The sequence below is a fragment of the Aotus nancymaae genome, unplaced genomic scaffold, assembly GCF_030222135.1.
Source record: "Aotus nancymaae isolate 86718 unplaced genomic scaffold, 86718_ANA_hifiasm-v0.15.2.pri h1tg000043l, whole genome shotgun sequence".
NCBI classification, from domain to species: Eukaryota; Metazoa; Chordata; class Mammalia; order Primates; family Aotidae; genus Aotus; species Aotus nancymaae.
Genome location: NW_026988457.1, coordinates 7,265,177 through 7,290,078, shown reverse-complemented (window position 1 = coordinate 7,290,078; position 24,902 = coordinate 7,265,177). Strand labels below are relative to the sequence as shown.

Genomic DNA, 24,902 nt, shown 5'->3' with positions numbered 1-24,902 from the left:
GGTTCTTTATTACATAGTTCTTTATTGGTATCCTCTATGTGGTGAGACATTACTCTTATACTTTTTGTTCTTTAGAAAAATACTCCTTTAATTATTTGAGCGTATGTAAAAGAGCTGGTTTAAAGTGTCTATCTAGTAAGTTCTATATCTGGACTTCCACAGGAGCATTTTATATCAATTGCTTTTTTTCCCCTGTGTATTGACCATACTTTCCTATTTCTTTATTTATCTCGTACCTCTTTTTGTTGTAAACTGGACATTTTAAATAACATAATGTGGCAATCATGGAAATCAGACCCCACCTACAGAGTTTGTTCTTGTTCTGTTTATTCATTTTCCTGAACTAATTCTATAAAATCTGTTTTCCATCATCTGTAGCCACTTAAGTCTGCTCAGTTAACCTAGTGGTCAGCTAATGATTGCACAGACATGTCTTAAATGTCTTGAACCAATAAATCTTCCACCCTTTGCCAGAGGCTCCGCGTGTGTGTGTTGGGGAATACCTGCAATGCTCCCATGGTTTAAAACTCCCTCTTAGCCTGTGCTTCCTGCTTGTGCTGGGCCTCAAGGTCAGTCAAAGGTAAGAACTGAGGCCTTCTCAGGTCTTCCCTGGGCCTGAATACAGCCCCGGGAATATGGCTATCTCATTCTCACAACTGTTTAAGCTTTCAGGCAAGGTTCTCTCTTGCCCCAATTGGCACTGCCACTTAAGGCAACTGCAATGTTAAAAAAAAATGCTGATTATTTGCAACAAATACCTTGGAGACAGGTTTTTCTCATTAAACAAGCTCTAGATGAGGTCAAATAATAATAAGCCCTGTGAATGGAGTTTTTCCAGGAAGATTCCATATAGGTCAAATAGTTATAATGCTCTAAGGTCAAGACTTTGTAAGGAATTCCAAACCTAGTCTATTGCCACTCCTATCCCCAGTGGCTGCTAGGCCACTGGTTTTCAAAGCTACCACTATTGTCTGGCCTCTGGTTTTCAAAGCTACCACAGAGCTGAGAAAAGGTAGATGGCAACAGGGTGAATCAATTCACTCTAATTCTTGCTGTTCTTATAAAGTTCTATAGTTTGGTTTTTTTTTTAAATTAACACTCTCTGGGTTGTTATAAGCCTTTGACTACTTTCCAGAGAACTGAAAAAGATTCTTTTGACAGTTTTTGCCAGTGTTCTCATTGCTCTTTTAAAGAAGCAGTATTTTGGAGGTTCTTACTTTGCTCTTCCCAAACTTCCACTTACAAGAAATGTTTAGAACTCAAATCTTAATGTAGTTTCAATTTTATTTTTAATAAAATTTTAACTAGAGCTTACAATATATTCATATATAAGTATTTTGCTTTTCTCTTGCCCTAGATTGTGTTTTTACTCTTTTTCCTTTCTTCTCAAAGGAAAAAAAAATACATAAATCCTATTAAAATGTACCATGCACTTTTATAATGCAATGGAGGCAACCAATAACACTAATAATAAAATGCCAGCATATACAATTATATATCTGATAAAGGTTTAATATCAAAAATATATAAGGAACTCAGCTCAACAGCAACAAAATAACCCAATTAAAGCATAGGCAAAGAACCTGAAGAGACATTTCTCAAAAGCAGACAAAGAACTAACAGTTGTATTAAAAAAATTCTCAACTTCACTAATTACTAGAGGAATTAAAATTAAACTGCAAGGAGATATGACCTCACACAAGATGGCTATTATTTAAAATGTAGCCAGGCATGGTGGCTCACATCTGTAATTCCAGCACTTTGAGAGGCCAATGCAGGTGGATCACCTTAGATGGGAAGTTTGAGACCAGCCTGGCCAACATGGTGAAACCTCATCTCTACTAAAAATACAAAAATTAGCTGGGCACAGTGGCACGGATCTGTAATCCCAGCTACTTGGGGGGCTGAGGCAGCAGAATCACTTGAAACCGGGAGGCAGAGGTTGCAGTGAGCTGGGACCACACCACTGTACTTCAGCTGGGGCAACAGAGCGCAACTCCATCTCAAAAAAAAAAAAGTAAAACGTTAAGTGTTGGAGAGGATGTGAACCCCTGTATACTGTTTATGGGAATGAAAATTAGTATAGCCATTATGGAAAATGGTATGGAGATCCTCAAACAATTAAAAATAGAACTACCATACGATTCAACAATTCCACTTCTGAGTATATATTCAAGTGATACAAAATCAGTATTTGGAAGAGGTATGTGCACTGCCATGTTCATTGCAGCATTATTCACAGAAGCCAAGATATGGAATCAAGTGTCTATTGATGAACAGATGAATGAATAAATAAAATGTCTATACACAATGGAATACTATTCAGCCACAAAAAAGAAAGTCCTGTCATTTATTACAACATGGATGAATCTGGAGGACACTGCGTTAAAATAAGTCAGCCATAAAAAGAAAAATACGGCTATAATACTACTTATATAGGGAATCTTAAAAAGGTAAACTCACAGAAGTAAAGACTAGAATGGTGGTTACTAGGGGTTGGGAAGACGTTCATCAAAAGGACCAATGTTTCAGTTACAGAGAGGGAATAAGTGCTGGTGATCTATTTTACTGGTGACTATAGTTCGTAATGTATCAGTACTTGAAACTGCTGAGAATAAATTTTAAACATTCTTACCACAAAAAGAGATATGTGAGATGATGAAGATATTAATTTGCTTGACTTCATCATTCCCTAATGTATACAAATATCAGTATATCACATTGTATACCATAAATACATAAACTAAAAAGATAGTTATGACTACCCTCTTGAAGTATACAGCCTAATAAACAATTAAACAAAGTGTATAAATAGAAGAAAGAAAATAAAACAAGATGATATGAGAAAGAATAATAACAGAAAGGAAGCTACTTAGTTATAAGAGTCAGGGAAGGCCTCTGGGAGGAGGAGACCTGAAGAATGAGTAGGTACCAGTCGCATAAAAAATAAGGAAAACAGCCAAACCCAGGAACAAAATACAAACATCCTGAGGCATGAAAATGCTTGGCATGATTGAAAAACTAAAAGGTAGTCTTTTTCATAATGAGCAAAATAAAGAATAGCATGAGATAAAGTTGGAAACATAATCAACAGTCAATAGTCATTTTATCTAGGGCCCTTGTGAAATTTTATCCTAAATACTATTAGAAATTTTATGTCAAGAAAGGACATAATCTGATTTATATTTTAAAACAGAGAAATTGGCAGCAAAACTGTGAAAATAAAAGAATAACAGTAAGACAAGTGAGGAATGAACTCTGGAGGCAATTATTATAATTGAAGCAAGTCAGAATTAGAGTAATTTTGCCACTTTAAGTCATTTTAACTTTGTCCCAAATATTACAGGGAGCTTTTTGAGAATTTTAGAAAAATTACTTTATTAATTATACATTATAAAATATTATATTAATATGGTATATAAATTATACTTACTATAATGCTATATTGTATTGTAAGTGTTATTTCCAAAATTGTCAGTAATAAACTGAAAGACTAGAAACAAAAAATCCAATAAAGAAATTTTGGCAATACTTCAAAAAGGGATTTGAGTCTCAACGAAGGGATTACATCAAGATATAAAAAGAGAGACCAGGGAGCTAATTCAGAGTTTTTTAAAAGTCTCAACAAGGAGCTGAAAGAAGGGAGTGGGGTGTGAAGGAGTTGAAGATTAGTCCAGAAAAGGGTTCTCATACTATTTGTGAAAATTAACTTTTCTTTCCTCAATCCATCATTCACTAACACATTTAGAAAATAAAATAAGGTAGAAAGTTTTATTTATTAAAATAATTGTGGTAAATTACTGAAAAAAAAAAAATTTAAAACTACACAAAATAAAAGCCCAACTGTTTTGTTATTTGATTCAGGAGACATAAAATTACATATCAATAAATATAATCATACAAGAATAGTACAAAGAAAAAGAATACAATTATAAAAATGGCCTGTGTTGTTCACTGAAAGGGAAGTGGTGATTTAGACAACTACTATTATACTTGTAACTTTTCTTCATTACACATCATAACTAAACAAAAAGTTTTAGGTAAAGAGTGATCCCCACCCCCAAAATGCCTATATGAATATTTTGAACAAATACTGTGATTATAAATAAAGTTTATGATGTTGGCAATGAGCTTTTTGCTTGTTAATTTATCTAATCTAAGGTGAACTGGCAATAAAGCTACTCAGGGGAATAATAAATATCTAAATTGTTTTGCTTTATTTCAACAACACTCAAAGAGGAGAAAGCAGCGTCACACAGGTATGCTGATGGAATGAAAACTCTTCTACATCTTGTATAGTTGTAGTAAGATATAAATTATATTTCAGTGAAATAAATTGATTCCAGATCCACAAATTTGCTATCTATGGATCTTCTATTGCTGAAATATAAAACATAAAATAGTCTACCCAATCCATAAAATGACAAGAGATAACTTCTGCAGAACGAACAAAATCAGATCATTCCTAAAGATCATAATTCTTGTTAATTTTTTTTTTCTTTGAAAATGGGTCTTGCTCTGTTGCTCAGGCTGGAATGCAACCTGGCTCACAGCAACCTAAACTTCCTGGGCTTAAGCAATCTTCCCACCTCAGCCTCCTGAGTAGCTGGTATAACTGGTGCATGCCACCATGCCTGGTTAATTTTTTAATTTTTTTGTATAGACAGAGTCTCACTACATTGCCCAGGCTGGTCTCAAACTCCTGGCCTCAAGCTATCCTCTCTCCTTGCCCTCCCAAAGTGCTGGGATTATAGGCATGCATCACCAAGTTGGGCCAATAATTATTATTAAATTTTGAAACATGTCATAGAAATTGTGTTAACTTTTGTTTGTGCTCTTTGACCATACCTACCATGAAAAAATATCTTTCCCTGTTTGAAAGCATTGAGTTCATGAAAAATAACTGACAGACATTTTCCCCCAATAACCACTACACCACAGCAGGCAATAACAGCTATGATAAGCTGCCATAGTATCACATAATATAGAGAATAATAGCAAATTTACCACATTGTCCTTAAAGTAATTCAAAATTTTATTATGCTACTAACACCTCTGTGCAGTTTAACTGAAACTGTTTCCATAGCAAGACTTTCTTGACAACATGCATTAATATTCTGATATAGGCTCCTTAATATGGGCAGATACTCCAGGATACTTTCCATAGCAGAGCCTTTGGATCATACTCTACCAAACTCCAGATGATGTTTGCTGACAATCTCATCCTTTTTTCTTTCTTTTTTTTTGGTTTGCACACTTTAGAGCTAGATGTGTTTGTTGGCCAGCAGTGAAGTTGAAAAAAATATTTTTCCCTTCATTTCATCATGCTGTTCAAAGATTGACATTTATTAAAAATAGTATCTGTACATTCATCAAGTTGTAACAAAAATATTTTGCCAGTTTTATTTGTTCCAAAAGTTGCTGTTCCATACGATTAGCCAGTTATGGAATATGTTGAATTATGGTATCACCTGGAGCTCAGGGTCCTCTTGAAAACTCATTAATTTATTGGAGAATTCAGTTCCTTCCTGCTGTAGGACTAAAGTCCTCACTTTCTTGCTGGCTGACAGATGGTGAGTGCTATTAGCTCCTATGTGGTTTTCTCAGGTCATTGCTCCGTGGTCACCTCCATCTAAGCAATAAAGATCCTCCTTCATGTCAAATCTCTCTCACATTTCAAGTCTCTCTGACTTCCTGTTCTGTGACCAGAGAAGATAACTCTCTTCTTTTAAGGAGTTCATGCAATTAGGTCAGGCCCACCTCGATAATCACCATTTCTTAAAGGCCAATGTGCCATACAGCATAACCTAATCACAGGAGTAAACACCATCCCAGGAATTTTGTAGAGTGTGTACAAAGGAAAATCTTGGAGCTATCACAGAATTCTACTTATTACAGTCCTTTGAGCTGAGGTCAGTAATCTCATGTTACTCCTACCCAGAGATAATATCATTTTGGCTGTTGTATTTTTCATCTCTAAACTTTTCATTTTTTTTTTTGCTTTCTATCTTCCATTTCTCTCCTCAATATGTTAACTTTTTCCTTTAAACTGAAAAACATCTTGAATATGCATATAATCGTGTCTATAATGTGCTTATCTAATGATTCTGCCATTTCTGTTGTCTCAAAATCTGTTTCTATTCACTGATTTCTTTTTTTTTTTGCTTATGCATCATATTTTTGTTGGATGGTTAACATTTAATTCTGTGGGTTTTGGTAAGGACTTTTTGCATTCCTTTAAACATATTATATTTACATTAGGGCTCATTTAGTCCCACTACTACTAACGTGTGACTCTCCTGAGATCTCTCCTGAGTGCTACCACTATGTATATTAATATACATATAATTAGGTATCCTCAATTTATAGATGATACTTAAAGCAATGTAATAAAATACAAATATAAAAGCTATACTTTGCTCTCAATAGCCAGGTATAAATAGAGCATATCATATCTCCATGAAACCTGAGGTATATACTTGTTTTATAAACAATTGTATCATGAATATTTATTTTATAACAATTCATGAACTAAGAATACCCAAACAGGTCAGGAGATGAGGTCAATATTACCTTTGTAAAATGAGTGGGCAAAGCTCTGCTCAGGAATTAACTTGGCAAGGAATCCATGGTTCAAACTTGGATGAGGGATAGATGGTATGACCACAACTGTGGAGAAAATCATGGAATCAAATTTGAGCCAGCATGTAACAACCTGCAACATGGTCCACTGAAGATCCATGACAATTCTATATTACTGCAACATGCAAACAATACTAGCAATAACAGATGCATCTCTGAAGGAAGAAAAGAGGTTATGTATTAAGGGAAAGAAAAGAATACAGTTGTTAAGTAGAGTAATTCTAGCAACATACACAGAGACATACAAATACACGAGAAAACCAGAACTCGAACGTTCACTATATTATTACTTTTTGTACATATAATGCATATAAAAGCATTAAAAATGAAGAAAAAGAATTAAGATGATAAATTGTAGTGTTTTAAATGGTGACACAACACGAACTGGAATGGTAGAATAATGTTTAATTTGAAGAATAAGATTGAAAGCAAAAGTATATTATAATGAAATATTCTCATGTTTATGTGTTAAAAGTACATGTATCATGCAACAGCAAAATATTGTAGCTAAAACATAATACGTATCTCCATGACAGCAATAAAAGGTATATGAAATGGGATATGCTTATGGAAAACAAGATGCAGAGATTTGACCACTAATTTCTACTACTTTTTAAAATATCCATTTTATTTATAAATCATATGTATTTATTTAGGAAAGAAAATTTCAACTATGAATTAATCCAGTGGTACATGAAATAATCATTAGGTTATCAAGGTTTCACTGCAAACAACAGAGAAACAACCTTGATATAAACACCTGGCAGGAAATGAAAATGATAGAAGGTGCCCCATATTAAAATATTAGTTGCCAGAAACTGTGTTTATGATATTCAAGCAGAGTGAGCAAAGCTAGTAATGCAAGAACTGCTGCAACATGAGCAATTTCTGCAAATGAAAAAGGCAACATGACCCAAGGTAGTTCAGTGTTGTCTATGTTAACTTTCCAGAAGTCTTTGATTTTAGTTGAGGCCACTGGTATGCACTTTAGAACATATGTTTGATTATAAGTCACTCATAGAATATGTAGATACTGAGTTAACTGTATACAGCAAAAAAAGAAAGAAAGGTAACTTTTGAGCTTGGCTATAAAGACTTATATTTTGGCTTATTCTTGGTATTGAACAACTCTCTAATGACTTTCTACTTTCATACTTATAAAGGTTAAAAAAGTAATATTTTTAAAAAGATATGTTACTTGCATAATAAATAGTGGTATACATTAATGATTTGTATTAATAAATGAGAAATACTGAAACCAAAGCTGTACTGATAAAATAAGAATGTAGTAAATATGCAGAAATATCATTCATACATTTTTGTGGAATTAAAGAATAATAAATTAGCATTTCTATACCAACTATTCATAAATATTTGAGGTAATTATGAAGAGGTCCAATTTAAATCTAGATGTAAAAGTGAAAAAAAAGGAGATACATCATGATGAAAATTCAAATAATTATACAATGTTAAGTACCTGTGCTTGTTGGTGAATTTATTTCTTGTCTGATGTTTCTACCTGGTTGGCTTCCAGTTCTTGTAGTCTCTCTCTGGGGTTCTAATATATCACGATACTTGGAAACCATCAGAACCGAAATGAAGTAAACAACAGCCAGAGCTAAGAACTGTGCCTGCTTGCTATCATCCTACGAAAAATGCAAAGACAGTTTTAACACTCAAACTTTTTGAAGTTTAAATTCCTAAAGCACTAGAAACTGCTCCTATTTCATTTTCTTTATGGAGGCAAAATATGATATATAACTTTTATGAAAATCTGCTAAATAGAAAGTTTTTTAATAAGGATTATTTAACTATAAATATAAAACTCCCAAAATATATCATCTATAGATTAGAAAATAATTTCTAAAAACTAGAATATTAAAATTTTGTTAAATATGCCATAAAATTTTATTCTTTGACCTTTTTTGTCCATTATTATCTACTACTTACATAACAACATAGTATGTGTACTTATAAAATATGTAGATGGCACAAAGTTGAAAAGAATAATTTAATGTCCTGGATTTTTAAGAAGTTAAGATTTTTATATATTATAACTGAATGAAATTAGTAAGATAAAACTACAACTGAAATATATATAAAATCATAGCATAACCAGAGCAAGAGACTACATGAATACAAAACAGAGGACAAATAAACAATGGGGGAGTATAAAACATGAATTTACACCAGCTCAATATGAGCCCGTAGTGTGATTATGGCAGTACAAGAAAAAGCTAATTAAATCTTTGATTGCATCAACAGATAACATTGGACAAACCCTTCTAAACACTGCCTTAGGCAAACATTTCCTAAGAACCCAAAAGCAAATGCAACAAAAACAAAGATAAATAGGTAGGAGTTAATTAAACTAAAGAGCTTCTGCACAGCAAAAGGATCAGTCAGCAGAATAAACAGACAACTCACAGAGGGGGAGAAAATCTTCACAATCTATACATCCAACAAAGGACTAATAGCCATTATCTACAAGGAACTCAAACAAATTAGCAAAAAAAAAAAAAATCTCATCAAAAAGTGGGCTAAGGACATAACAGAAAATTCTCAGATGATACATAAATGTCCGACAAACATATGAAAAAATGCTCAATGTCACTAATTATTAAAAATCAAAACCACAATGTGATACTACCTTACTCTTGCCAAGAATGGCCATAATAAAAAAATAATAGATGTTAGTATGGATGTAGTGAAAAGGAAACACTTCTACACTGCTGGTGGGAATATAAACTAGTACAACCACTTTGGAAAACAGTGTGGAGATTTCTTAAAGAATTAAAATACTTATCATTTGATCCAGAAATCCCACTACTGGGTATCTGCCCAGAGGAAAAGAAGTCATTATACGAAAAAGATACTTGCACATGCATGTTGAGAGCAGCACAATTTTAAATAACAAAAGTGTGGAACCTGCCCAATGCCCATCAGTCAATGAGGGCATAAAGAAACTGTGGTATATACTATGGAATACTACTCAGTCATAGAAAGTAAGGAAATAACGGCATTCACAGCAACCTGGATGGCATTGGAGACTATTATTCCAAGTGAAGTAACCCAGGAATGGAAAAACCATCATGTGTTCTCATTCATAAGTGGAAGCTAAGCTATGATGCAAAGGCATAAGAATGATACAGTGGACTTTGGGGACTCAGAGGGAAAAGGGTGGGAAGTGGGTTAGGAATAAAAGACTACAAATTGAGTTCAGTGTATATTGCTCAGGTGATGGGTGCACCAAAATCTCACAAATCACCACTAAAGAACTTACTCATGTATTCAAATACCACTGTTCCCCAAAAACCCATGGAAATAAAACATTTTTATAAAGAAATAATAGCCTACTATTCTGCACAGGAAACATGACCTCTAAAATAATGCCAATATTTCAGACTCCTCATTTCCAAACTCAAAGATAAAATGGAGTTTTTCCAAAGCAGAACAGCAAATGGTAAAAGGTCTGAAAAAAAACTGGCCGAGTCAGAAAGCAATGATAGTTGAAACACTGGCTGTAGTCTGGTAGAGAGATAACTTTAAAATAAGTATGCTTTCCAAAAATCTAACAAGCTGGATATAACCTTGAGAGCTCCATTCAAAAAGCCTAGACAAACTTCTTTCAGGGAAATAATAAGTATCAAGTCTAAATGATATGACCTCTAATACCACTAGAGTGTTATCTAAGGAATAAAAATGTAAATCCTTATTAAGCTTCTTTTATAAGCTAGGTAAAACTGATACTTTCAAACCAAAACTGAAAGCAGTTACTGTGGCCCACAGATAACAGGCAGAATAAGAAATAAGGAAAACAAGCAATAAATTCTAGTAACTCAATTATCAGGCACTTTATATTTATTACTTCATCTAAGCACAATGCAAACAAGATTCATAATTTATGTGCATTTGTAGGCAAAAGCAAATAAGGCATATTAACTGATGATTTAATATTGTGAAACAGTCTGGCTAACGGGGAAAATGACCAAAGAGATAAAATCTCTCCTGAATTATTATTAATTTACTATTTCATACATTGTGGGTGACAGCTTTTCTAAAGATACTTTTCTTACAAACTGTTTAAAATGAATATTCCTTGCATTACAATGCTAATAGGATAAACACAGAGAGAAGTGAGGAAATCAAATACCTAAGCAGTTATTACAAAGGAAAATGAAGCACAATCAGATTAACAAAAGATACTGACCAAGAATGGATTCACACATAGCTCAAGCTGTGACAGACCACAATATCCCACAATACTTCTATTTCTACCACTAGAAACTCAGTACCAGGCTATCAGAAGGCATTCAACAAATATGTGTGGAATGAATGAATGAATGTCAACTACAGAGTGGCAGAGATGTAAATAACAGACACTAAACTGCTGTCACAGCTACACTACAACTTCCTTTATATATGGCATGAAAAGAGTTAGTGTGTTTTTTTTTTTTTACATCTAGATCTCCAAGCCAACTGTGCTTCTTATTACCAGTTCTGTCTTTAGAAATGAAGCTCAATATACATAAAGGCTGAACATTTGAGGAATTACTAACTTTGGATACACATTAATTGACTTGCTCAGGTATTTTATTACTGAGAAGACATGAGCTGTATAATGTCTCTTCTATCTGCTTTAGGTGTTGCCATAGTGTATCTTCGAAACAACATTAAGGTAATATAACTTGTGCTAATTGGGTTTATATTATGTATGAGGCACTAAATCCATATTATCATAAGTTTCAGAAACACTGAGACCACACAGCTGGTATAAGGTAGAGTCAGAATTCCAACCCAGATCTTTCCAAAGCATTCCCTTTTCATCACATATTTCACAGATATAACCACTGCTGGGTTATCCAACATATTTATAAAATATTCATGAATATAAGGGAAATGTTAATAATCTACCATATAACCCAATTCAAAATTTACTAACAATTTAAACACAATGTCATCTTGAATAGAAACCCCTTCTGTATGTCATATGTTATGGCTGACTGTGCCTTTGGAGATGAAGATGTGCTCCACGTTTTTATTCATTCATTCATTAAAAGAAAATCCTTTTCACAACACAGTTTTTCATGATGACTATTCCCATTTTTAGATAAACTGTCAGAAAGAATGATATATTATTTCCAAGTCTATTAGAATTTAGATTATGGTGAATTCATACATTGTGGTTTTTATACTTTAATGTAGTATCCCTTTTAAAAAATACCTTCATTATTTATTAATTGTAAAAACAATTTAGATTTATTATAGAAAATCTAAAAACACAGAAAAGCATAAAAGGATAAAGAAAAGAATAAAATCTGTTTACCGAGAGATAATCATTGGTAGAATATCGGTATATTTTTTCAGTCCTTTTGTAAAATAAAGATGCACATAGGTATGTATATACAATCAGAATACACAAATATTATATATAATATTTGTGTAATATACGTACTTTTACATGCTGTTGCTTTCTCTTAGTATATCATGATCATTTTCCCTTGTCATTAAATTTCCTTCAAAAATATAAGCTTAAATGCTGAATATCTTACTGCTAACTGACTAGGCCAAGATTTTTTAGGCAAAAATTCTACTGTTAGATATTTATAATGTTGCTGATTTTCCCTTAGGTATCTCTGGTGAAAACATTAAGTTAAACAAATTCTGACTAGAACTACTAATTTCTGCTGGTTCACTGGGACATCAATATTTGTAAGAGTTTTAACCATGTCGGCAAAGAGCTATTTGAAAGCTCAAACACCAGTGATATTTGACAGAGCAGGTTTCACTGCACCCAGGCAATGCTAGGTGTTATCATTTAAAAATTTTTAGTTTATTTAATAGTGAACAATATCTCTTGTTTTAATCTGCATTCTGTTGACTACTAAGGATACTGAATTTTTATCATGTTTGTTGCCTTGTGTTCATCGCCTATTTTTCTGTTGGTATGTTTGGAATTTTCCTAGTGTTTTATGATAATTAATATATATTAAAGATAGTGACAATTTTTCTATTGTACATTCTAACATAGAGCATTATTTTATTTAACCTAATATATTTTAATCATTTTCTAAAGTACAAAGCATGTCATTCAATTTATTGTTAAATATAAATTTCAAATATAAACTTTCTTCTACATTTCATACAGAATCATGAACTAAGTAAGAATCAACTAAAATAAAAACATAATTCAAAGTGGCTGGTTTATAATAACTATGTTAAGAAATGCTGTAACATTGTATCTGATATGAAACACCATATATGTTTCTATGCAATTTATGGAAAGGCCAATTTTATATTTATTTACCTGGAGTAAGTGATCACAAGATTGGAGGGTTCCATGAAACCTCTTTAACCTGCCTATTCCCTTTAGCTTTATTAAGCTATCTTCCTCACTCAAATTCCCATTGATACCTGTATTTTTAAAGTGCAGATTATTCTTTAATCGCCCCTCTTCCAAAAGTAATCGTCAGTAACACCTAATGAATTAATCCCTTTCATCCATAATGTAAAGAACATTAATAATAACAAAATGTTCATTACCTGGAAATGGAGCAAGGAATACTAAGAGAGGGGTAGGCGATATAAGATAAAGTGACTTATAATTTCTCAGGGCTAGTCCTATTCTTAGTATGCAAGCAAATTACATCAAAATTTCAGAGCATTTTTTTTAAAGTAACATTATCAATAAGCTTTCAGAGACAGCTAAGGTTTAACCATTTTATAATGAGAAGTGTGCAATAAACCAACAATCCCAGATACTAGGGAATGTCATTTTAATATGCAGCTTTCTTATAAAACTTATTTCATACAAATGACAGTAGAAGGTTTATTTCAGGGAAACCAATCAGGAATAACTTACCACATCCCGAAAGACAACAGCACGAAGGCGATTGATATCAACATCCTGAAGAAGTCTATCAGGATCCTTAATAGGAGAAAGGTTACCTGGAACATTTTCCAATGGAGTCTTTAAAAAAAAAAAAAAGAATGGTAAATAGACAATATATTAAAGGAAATATATAGAAGTATCACTTCTTAATTCAGGCTAAAGTGGCCACATCATTTATCTCCTCCTCTCTGAGTTAACATTTATTGACAATAATACTCTACTATAAGGCACATTTTCTGTTCTCTACTCATGTCATGGTTTCCATACTAGCATTCTTGTTTTTTATCAGCACAGTGACCACTATAGACTCATAAAGGCAGGTAAGATTGTGGTAGAATAAACATTCATCTTGGACTTCAGAAGAGTTCCTGAGCCTCACTTTCTCTATCTCTAGTTAACAAATCTCTTTTGAGTCTCTGGATTCATTTATCCATCATGCTTTTATAATACATGAGATTATTATATTACTATATAAGATTTTATATGTGTAACTATTTTATAGCATAAATGAATTTATAACAACAGATTTTAAGATTAGAAATATTTTCTTTTCTAGATGATATATTTCTCTATCCCTAACCTGATCCTTATAAAAACAAGATAGGAAAAGCTTGTTTAATTGTTCCTTTTCACACAGTATAAAAATGAGGTCGCATGAAGTTATGGGACTCATGCAAGTCCACAAAGGTTAGTGGCAAGAAACTTTCCTATCGCATTCAAAAGTTACCCAATTTACTTACTGAAGTGCCACATAACAGATGCATAAACATGGGAAGGGAAAAAAAAAACCCACCACTCAGGTCCATTCATTGCTGTGAAATGTCAAATCTTCTCCCAGTATTTTTACACTTATCACTTCTTACCCATTTTTCACTGCCAAAGTTCTTGCCAGAGAAATACTGATTAGCTCAAGTAAATTACTACCAATTTCCTTCCCACTGGGCTTTTCTGTCCATATTCTACAATCAGTGAAATACCAGGCTTAAAAATCTTTAAGGACTTTCTATTAACTACTTTCTATTATCTACTTTATTTAGAATATCTACATATACTAAATAAATTGATATTTTGAAGAGCTTACATCTCAAAGGTGTCCAAACTAAGTACACCAAGAATATATTAAGTGGCAAACTGCTAGACAGGGGAACAAATCAGTAAAAATTGAATGTTTGCTGCATGCCGGAAATCTAAGCATGTCAGTCTATTTTCACCTTTTATCTAATTAATACAAACACTCTGTATATTAAGATTTTTATTCATCATAAAGATTAGAAAACGGAGGCACAGAAAGTTGAAGAGATTTATCTCAGGTCACAAAACCAGTCAAGTCGTAAAGCCAGAATACATACTCAGAACTGTCTGATTCTAGAGTTGTGTTCTTTTTACAAAGTATTCAAATGTCATAAATACTCTGAGGTTACAAGGATCTACAACACAGACACTGCCCTCAAGTAACTATCTGTCTACTATGTCTACACAAATGATATCAGGCATTATTGATGATCCATTTGTATTTAATTTCCCAAGCAAATAAGAGCACTATGGAGTCCTGTGAGCAGTAAATAATATATAGTCAAATTACAAATGTTCTGTGACAGTAGTGAAAAAGAAAAAAGCTACAATACTGCAAATAACCAACTAATAGGATAAGTATGTGGTCAGTCAGCTTGCCATCTGCAGAAGTTTAAAGTCATAGAACTTTAAAGATGAATTAAACTTCTACTTCACACACCTTCACCTATTGAGCAAAAAGTTATTGTTATCAATATTAAACAAGTAATTACAAATATAATGAGTGATAATAGACATATGTAATTTTATGAAAACATCAAACAGAAGAAACTAATCTAGATTGACTAGGGTGGTAGTGAGGATGTCAACACATTTTCCTCAGAAAATATAGCATTTAAGGTAACTTAGTAGTTGCATAGATTTTAGTTGGATAAAAAATAAGGATAAATATTTCATGGAAAGGAAATTACATAAAAGTCTGAGAAGTTAAGGGAGAAAGCTTCTTCTGATGAACTGAATGAAATCTATGGTATGACTAAAACAGCACAAACCAGAGTAAAGGGATAAGAGCTGATGCTGGAGAAGCAAGCAAGGATCAGGCACAGAACCTAGAAAAGCATGTTAATGAAACTAGATGTGACACCAAAAGCCAGTTAAGCATATGATAACGAGAGCTAAATTTAGAACGAAAATTAATGGTATATCTCAAAATATTCATTCACTCAATGGGCATTCAATTAGTTTTTGTAGACTATAATGCCTACTCATTTAAAATGAGCATTACTCATACATTAAACTGTGAAAATATGTGACTATTAAAAATAGAAATAATAGTTTTTTAGTGCTAAATATGATATAATATTTATAAGAAATTTATCAAGTAGAAATTGTTAGTACCTTCATTGAATAACCAAAACACACAAATCTCAGAGAAGTTAATTGATCTTGGTAACACAATTGTGAAGCAGCCCAGAACTGCCTAATGACAATGCCCTTGTTCTCTATCACTGAGCAGTACCATGTTGTTCTCATGAACTTAAAAAAGACTTTTTTCAGGTAAATTATATTTGATAGAAAAAATAATGTTTACTTACCTTTGAAGCTGCTGTGGCAGTCACACTTTGGGGAACTTCCTGAGGTTTACTGCTTCCATGTGAAGATTTATTTCCCCTGTCTCTCTGTCTTTGCCGACATTCTAAACAGTTTCTCACAGCAACACAACAAACTATTTTAAAATTCAAAAACATATTGTTAATATAAATTGTTGACTTTTGTGTCCTGGAAAAGTTGCTTGTTTGTTAATTTTCCTTTTCTTTCCCCTTGCTTCATAAATTATTACTCTTAAAATCAACTAGATTAGTAATTTTTAAAATTATGAAATACAGTAATCAAAGTACCTACAAAATATACATGTAGTTAAAAAATAAAACAAAATACCCATATACCACTAGGCAGCTGAAGAAACAAAACATTACCAGAGTCCTTGAAACCCCCAATGTATCCTTCCTTATTCTGTTACCTTCTGAACTTCACAGTTCTGAATTTATGGATCAATAATTTTTTTAAAACATAAAATTCATATTTAATTTAAACATTTAATTTTAAAGCCTCTCTCGTTAATTTGACTATCTTGTTGACAATACTGAGCACAACTTCCCATTTCAGGCAATAATAGAGTACATCAGTATACTCAAGTCTCACAGGTCCCAATATCCACCTTCCTCCATGGTGGGAAAGTCTCTGGTTTTTGTCAATAAGCATTTAATACATACATGTTTTTACTTATTCATTTGTTTTAAGAAGCAGTAGAGTACTGTAACAAATAATACAGAGTTTGAAATTGGACCACCTGAGTTTGAATCCTAGATTTTCCATTTCTGAGCTGTGTGGTTTTAGGCCAGCTGCTTAAACTATCTGTGCCTCAGTTTTTGCATATGTAAAACGAGGATGAACAAAATAACTGCTTTAGAGGGCTGTTGTGAAGATTAACTGAATTAATATACAGAAAGTGCTTAGAACTGTAAATAGCATATGAGGTAATATAAAAGTCTTTTGTATTATTTATCTTATTATTATTCATTTGTAACAGTTTCCTGTCACTGATGAAACAGCTAAATGTGCTAGTAGTATCAGGATAAAAATGAAATTGGGAGTAAATTTTTAGACTATATTTAAAAATAAAAGTACAGAATAACCAAATAAATGCAGGTTTCAAGATAGTGAGTTATTTAAAATATACATATATCTTTCTTATACATTTCATTTGTCAGCTCTTGTTATACGTCAGTGGAAATGTCCTTAATGGCCCACAGTCAGTTAACCCACACTTTTTGCTTGCCAGAGAGATCCTAGGTCAATCTTTCTCTTATAATGAATACAAAATGATTCCTCTCAGCCTGCCTGTCTTTAAATAATACAACACAAACAAAAAAAAAGTAGGTTTCATCTCACCATTCTTAAACCAAGTCCTTGTTCCTTTCTTAAACCAGAAATGAGTTTTTGACATAATCTTTAAAAATTATAGGTGAAACAGTACATATCAGGAACGTCCTCCCTAGTTCATGCCTTGCAGTTCTTATGTCCGGCTCATGCTCTAACAAGTACAAAAGGAGCAATAATCTGGTTGTTCTGAAAGTCTAAATCGTGTAAATAAATGTTCCTTTTAAGAGAGGTAGGAACAGTTCTTAAAGAATTCATCCAAGACCGGGCACGGTGGCTCACGCCTGTAATCCCAGCACTTTGGGAGGCCGAGGCGGGTGGATCACGAGGTCAAGAGATCGAGACCATCCTGGTCAACATGGTGAAACCTCGTCTCTACTAAAAATACAAAAAATTAGCTGGGCACGGTGGCAGGTGCCTGTAATCCCAGCTACTCAGGAGGCTGAGGCAGGAGAATTGCCTGAACCCAGGAGGCGGAGGTTGCAGTGAGCCGAGATCGTGCCATTGCACTCCAGCCTGGGTGACAAAGAGCGAAACTCTGTCTCAAAAAAAAAAAAAAAAAAAAAGAAAAAAAGAATTCATCCAGATTTACTAAGAGGTTTCAGTGCTAAAGTTTCACTGCCACACAGATAAAAGGTGAACAACATGGGTTAACAGTGTTTAAATAGGGACATTTGTTCACCTCAAGAAACAGTAAGATTGGGATAGTTTATTTTAACCTTCCAGCATTATGTATATCTAACATATTTGTGGGGCAAGACACTACCCTCAGCATTACTGTGCCAAACGTGGATTCATCAATAGATTTGCATTAAAATCACTTCAATGACAAATGTTAGTCTTACTGATTTTGAAAGAATTCCAAGTACACTTTACTCTTGATTTCAAATTATAAACCATTAAAGATGATCAGTTCTGTGATATCTCCAGTGTGAAGAATTTTTTTAAATTTAGTAATTCTGATGAATTATAAAAATAATCTCTATATTTCAATATAATCTCTATATTATATAATCATCAATTTACATAATCAATTTTTTATGTACCATAAGGATTTATGAAACTGATCTGTAGGTAATTACTTGACATGCACTATTGTTCTAACAGACTTACCTAATCTTAGGCACTGTCGCATTAAACCTCCAGAAGACATGTTTTTTTCAGCTTCAATCTCACTAAAATTTAGAGAGCTTGCAAATACAAGTACATCAACCATAGCCATCAGCCGGCTGAGGAAAGTTACTGCTGTCTCAGCTGACATGCCTTGTGTCACTTCAATATTTTCCAATTCCGTCTTTAAAAAAGTAGAAGATTTAAGTCTTGTTTAAAATTTGGAAATTTGGAAATATAATACATACACATATTTACTACAGGTGAGTATAATTTAATGTATTTATCATATTTTACAAACAAAATAAATGATCAACTAATTCCATATATCACCAGAGCTGGTTACCAAATTTGGTTACTTTACCTATCAATTATCCTTGAGTAAAGGAAAAGCCCATTTTAAAATCAATATTAGCTTTAAATGTTTTTAGTTATAAAAATGACATTCTAAACTTAAGATGATTTCACAAAGATATTTAGAAAGAACCATATATATGTACTTATACTAGTTGTTTTATTTTATAATGTATAAAGATTTTAAATTGATATTTCTTTCCTAAAATCTTCATTCCCAATAATAAAAAGGTAGGCTTTAATTTTTCTTTCCAATAAATGTATGATGAATAATAGGGAAAATATATGATAATTTAACTTAGGATCAAAATGAGATGGCTATCAATTTAGAATATATAACAATTTCTTACCCATTTTAGAATAAACTGAAACAACTAGGTACTTTACACATATGATAAAACTCTAGGGTAAAAATAATCAAGATCACTAACTCATCTACAGATATTTAATTCATGACTTATCATAGCATTCTAGATTGGAAAACCGTACTTTCACTAACATATTGTTTACAATAAAATCTAATTTTCTGATTTCAGAGGGAATATTACAACCTACCATGTTTCTTAACATATATAACTTTGTAGTCTTTTAAGCAATGTCAACATTTCTTACTTTATTTTGCCCCGTGGACTATAGAGCATGTTAATAATTTTTGTTCCTTATGATTAGCCCTCATTTTATCAGTGCCTCAAGGAACCAAGGAAGGGAATGCTTTATAAGTAAAAAATAATATTGTTGAAATTTTCTGAAAATGGAAACACTAGCCATACCAATTAACATTATCTCTTAACCAAATGATAAATTCAACTATGAGGTTAGCTTATGTAATAAGTATCTACTCCTATTTAATGTTCCGTTTTGACATTGTTTATAGCCATCATTATACTTAAACTTCTCCTTGCTTGGAAGAAGCAGGAGCATTAACATGGAAATGTGAGCAGAACACATTCAAAAAAGAACTCAAAATACTCAAAACATTTCTTGTGCACAAAGTGGGTAATAAAAATGTCAGGTGACTACTGCAAGCATGTAACTAAACTCAGTTTTAAATGGCATATAAAATGTAACAACCATTCCTCCTTCCATTTAACAACAAAATAAGGGTAAAACCATTTTCTCTAAAATGAGCCTGGAAAGAGACAGAAATTTGTTTTCAGTTGTTACATTATGCCAATTCAGTACACATGGCGTAAAGAAATAATTCATTACTTCTTAGCACTTCATTAATATACAGCATCATTTTATAATATCAATTAAAAATCTATGACCATGATATCATAGTTCATAAGAAAAACCGAAAAATTCATTTTAAATCTGTTTTCAATTTAAAATGTTCTATAAAGGAATGATGAACTTGGCCATTTCTTAGGTCTATCAAATACCGTAAATAATTTTTCAAATGTTAGGATTTAGAATATCTGGATCTGTGTTCTCAAAGACATTCTTCATCATTTTGAATCACTGAAATTGCAAGCCAGCTATCTCACTTTATTCATTATATAACGGTTTTATTTTGAGTGTTTTGACCTGTTAAACTATGCTTTCATTTTAAAATGAGTGAATTATAAATAGAATTATTAAGCTGTCCATATAATCCACCAAAGCATTTTTTTGACTCAAAAATAAAATTTTAAAGTAAAAGGCATTTTCAACACAGAAATCTAAAAGAGAATTTGTATCCATTTTATATAAATTTAATTTAAAAAATGATGAAATATGTATGTAAGCATCATAAGATAGGGCTAAAAAAATAAAGATCACTCTCATACAATTACTAAATCTTAAAATAATATATTTCATCCAATTTACTTTCCTTAAAACCAATTAAAATCTGATTGTACATATGACTGTGACACCATTGTGTTCATTATGATAGTTTAATCTAGAAATTATTGTGCATAATAAAATAATGATACATCAATGCATTGGGAAAATAATCCTTTCAATGACTTTTAAATGTACAAAAGATATGTCTAATGTTAAAGATGATATGGAAACTCAAAATATAACCAAGTCAAAAATTTCATAAATAAGTAAAAATAAAACTTGAAACTGAAAAGCTGAAAATTACTACAAAAGTAATACTAACCTTAGAACCCTGGACATGCATTAGACAAAACAGACAACAGACCAAAAAAGTACAAGAAAAGGAAATTATTAAATTAAATGAAAATACAATGTAAAATTGAAACACAAAATAATATATTTTAAAATTATATTTGATTATTTTATTAAAAGCAAATTCTCAGAAGAGATTTTCATTTTATCAATTACATATGATCAAGGATAAATATCAAATATTTAGACTTCAATTCATTTTTCATTGTAACTCTGCCCAAATAATAAATATAAGTATAGCTCATATTACAAATAATGCATACTCCATTTTATAAAACAAATATATTTTCCTATAATTAATGGAACATTTTAATAAATAAGCTAATATAATGCCTCTGCAAAATCTCTACTTCAATTCTGGTTTAGGCAGAAATGACTCAGGGAAATGAACTATTTATACCAACCTCTAGAATTCTCTAAAAAGAAATAATGTAATTTGTATTCTCAAATATACAGAATCCTTCCCATAGTTCAAAATTCCCAGAAGTTAATACAAGAATAAAACATTTGAGAGATTATAACTTATAAACCACTTTCCCATGCTAGAAATTAACTTGATATAATAAATGAGGCTTGAATATAAACTAAGGTAATTAAATAGGTATTTTACTAAGTTTAAGGTTCTTATTAAGTTAATAATTATATTCAGCATATTCAAATATTAGATAGGATTAAGTTTCACAATAAAAATCACCAACTATTTTAATTTTTGACAAGTACATATGAGTATAAATTTTAAAACATGATATTTTCACGGTATGTTGTGTAGAAAAACATATAAAAGCATCTTGATAATACTAAATTAAGTCCTATGAGATAAACAAAAGAACAGGAAAACCAACATTATTAGTAATTTTTCCAAATCTATTTATGATATATTTTGATAATAAACTAAAATTAAGACTTTGTCATTTTTGTACAGAAAAGAAAAAGCAGCTCTTCCTTTTTATGATTATGAAACTACTAGGAGAGTCAGAAATGTCAGTCTCTACTATTTTTCTGAAATGGAGAAAATTAAGCCACTGAATTAAACTCTGTAATATTCAGTGTTCTGGATGGCTGACCAAAGTGGTCAACTTGAAATCACAAAGTGTGCAATCTGTGGTTGATCCAGGTTCTTTGCTTTTGTTTTTCTTCTCCAATTCTTCACTTTCATTCATGACCAACTTAAACAATACAGTAGAGAATAAATGAGAGGATTCAACTGACTAGTCACAGAAATATTAACTAAAAAACTCATCAACAACAACAAAAACAACGCTGTTTTCCCAAACCAAAAGATTGGCCAAACTACATACTAAGAGGTCTATTTTCTTTCCCCCAAGCACTACAGTTAAAACTATTGGTCTAACTCGGAGATCTGAAACTATTTTTGTAATTTATTTTCTATGCTACATATGAATTTAAGTAATCTAGGCAAAACTGAAACTCCCATAAAGTGCAGCTTCTTCAAGAGTACTAAGTTGCAGGTACTCAAACTATTGTTACAAACAATATATATATTCTTTTTTTCTTAAGTTCCATTAAGATATTTTCCTCCCAACTAAGATTCAACAGTTCAAAATTTTCTTCCAAGATGACGATACTACAACAGCAGTACACAAATGTTATCTCTAGTATAAATTATTATACCTATGTAAGTTTCTGGAGCAGAAAAGAGACCAGTTCGATGCCAATCCCATAGAAACGGCAGCCAAAAAATATTTGTTTACGTATCATCTATGGCTGCTTTTGTACTTTCGCAGCAGAGTTGAGTAGCTGTGACATAACCATACTGCCCATGAAACCTAAAATATTTCCTATCTGGCCCCATACAAAAAAAGTTTGCCAACTACTGCCGTAAACCATGATTATTCCTATTTATTCATAAAATGTGTATCTGCATATAATAAGAATATTCTGAAAAATTATATATGTAAACAAAATTACCAGATCACTCAAACATTAGTTTCAAATGTTTCCATCTCTCTTCATTTATCTAGGATTAAAATTCTAAAAGCATCTCAAGACAATGTTTCCCTTCTGTAATCTTCACGTTGCCAATGTTTCCTTTTTTTGCTTATCTCTTCCAAAATTCTCTTATGGCTTTTTACATTTTAAATTTAAATATAAAAAGTCCAAATATTCAGGTCTAATTTCCTTCTTTATTGAACCTCCTCTTCCCTAACTTTTTCCCTCTGCTACCTTACAACTTCTAGCAAGAATACTACAAAACACAGTACTATAAAAACAACATGCAGCAGTCAGCACCAATCATAGTTCTACCAGATACGAAATGGGAGAAAGGTTTGGCTATTTCTCTTAAGGAAGCAATTTATTCAAAGAACAGAAAATCAGGTATGTGGTACAACCAGGCATAGGTCCAAACAATTAATGGGCCAAAATAATGAAAATATAGAAATTGAGAAAATAAACAAAGGTGTCCATAGTTGAATGAATTACTAAGTCTGTTGAGACAGTCTACGTAATAAATAATTTTAAATTCCAAACTATAGTAGTCAAAATTGAATCGTAATTATTTTGGAAGCCAACCTTAAAGTGTCAGTATCTTTATCGTACAATTATCATAAAATAAATAAGCACCTTTGACTGGTGCAATAGTATATATGTTGTAATTTCATTAACTTAATATCCTATCTTAATAAAGATCTTTTGACTTTAAAATGTGGAAAACTATTTAGCAATGTGAATATTTTAAACCTATACAAATTTTAATAACTTACTGCTAATCAGTTTATTTTATATAAGAAGCATTTTTTGTTCCATAAAAAATTTTAAAACATTCAATATTACATTTCAAAGTGAATTTTGACACAACCTTTTAAAAATTTATTTATAACAAATGATAATTTATGACATAAAATATAATTTATATGATCAAGAAAAATGCCACAAAGAAAGCACTGATGTATTCAGTATTTAATACACTGAAAAAAAAATGTTGGCCGGACACGGTGGTCCATGCTTGTAATCCCTGTACTTTGGGAGGCCAAGACAGGCACATCATCTGAGGTCAGGAATTTGAGACCAGCCTGGCCAACAAGGCAAAACCCCATCTCTACTAAAACCACAAAAATTAGCTGGTGTGGTGGTGCATGCCTGTAATCCCAGCTACTCAGGAGGCTTAGGCAGGAGAATCGCTTGAATCCAGGAGGCAAAAGCTGCAGTGAGCTGAGATTGCCCTGCTGTACTCCAGCCTGGGCCACTGTCTCAAAAAAAAAAAAAAAAAAAAAAAGAGGAAAAGAAAAATGCTCTCTATGTCTCACTATTAGAAAGCATTTTAAAAATCATACATAACTCTCAATTAACCAGAATTTGGTATAAATCACCAGAGGAAAAGAGAGATTAAAGAGTGGTGTATGAATACTTGGACTCTTCATATACCATCAACCATTTATACTATTCTTAGCTCTATTTCCTTGGTTTAGCTGCTAATTTGATTAAGGCCCTACGGGTGACTTGCTCTATTGTATTCCTCCTTCTGAACTGGCATGCTTCCCTTTGTGGACTTCTTGAGCAAATTCATGAATAAAATAAAAGAGTAAGGCCTGGGGAAAGTGTGTGAGGATATAGCCTGTGGCTGCTAATACTGAAGTTTCATTGCTGCTCTGGTGGTGGTGGTGGTGGTGGCATTGACAAAAGGACAGTAAGAAAAAGAGTCAGGCCAGGCAACTTTGGGAGGCCAAGGTGGGCGAATCACAAGGTCAGGAGTTTGAGACCAGTCTCATCAATATGGTGAAACCTATCTCTTCTAAAAATACAAAAAGTTAGCCCTGAGTGGTGGCGTACACCTGTAATCCCAGCTACTAGGGAGGCTGAGGCAGGAGAATCACTT

General features: G+C 32.3%; 1 protein-coding gene across 10 annotated transcripts in view; it reads right to left on the bottom strand.

Annotated features, from left to right (window-relative positions):
• Positions 1–24,902, bottom strand: part of NBEA (neurobeachin) — a 743,003-nt gene that overhangs the window by 487,731 nt on the left and 230,370 nt on the right. For 8 of the 10 annotated variants that reach the window (XM_012465562.2, XM_064361756.1, XM_064361759.1 and 5 more), the window contains exons 25-29: positions 18,599–18,779; positions 16,141–16,271; positions 13,505–13,612; positions 8,120–8,288; positions 6,574–6,669 (exon numbers count right to left, since the gene is read on the bottom strand). In XM_012465562.2, the coding sequence (XP_012320985.2) occupies positions 6,574–6,669; positions 8,120–8,288; positions 13,505–13,612; positions 16,141–16,271; positions 18,599–18,779 (685 nt within the window). The remainder of the gene's footprint in view (positions 1–6,573; positions 6,670–8,119; positions 8,289–13,504; positions 13,613–16,140; positions 16,272–18,598; positions 18,780–24,902) is intronic. The other 2 variants (XM_064361762.1, XM_012465565.3) reach the window with 1 other exon arrangement.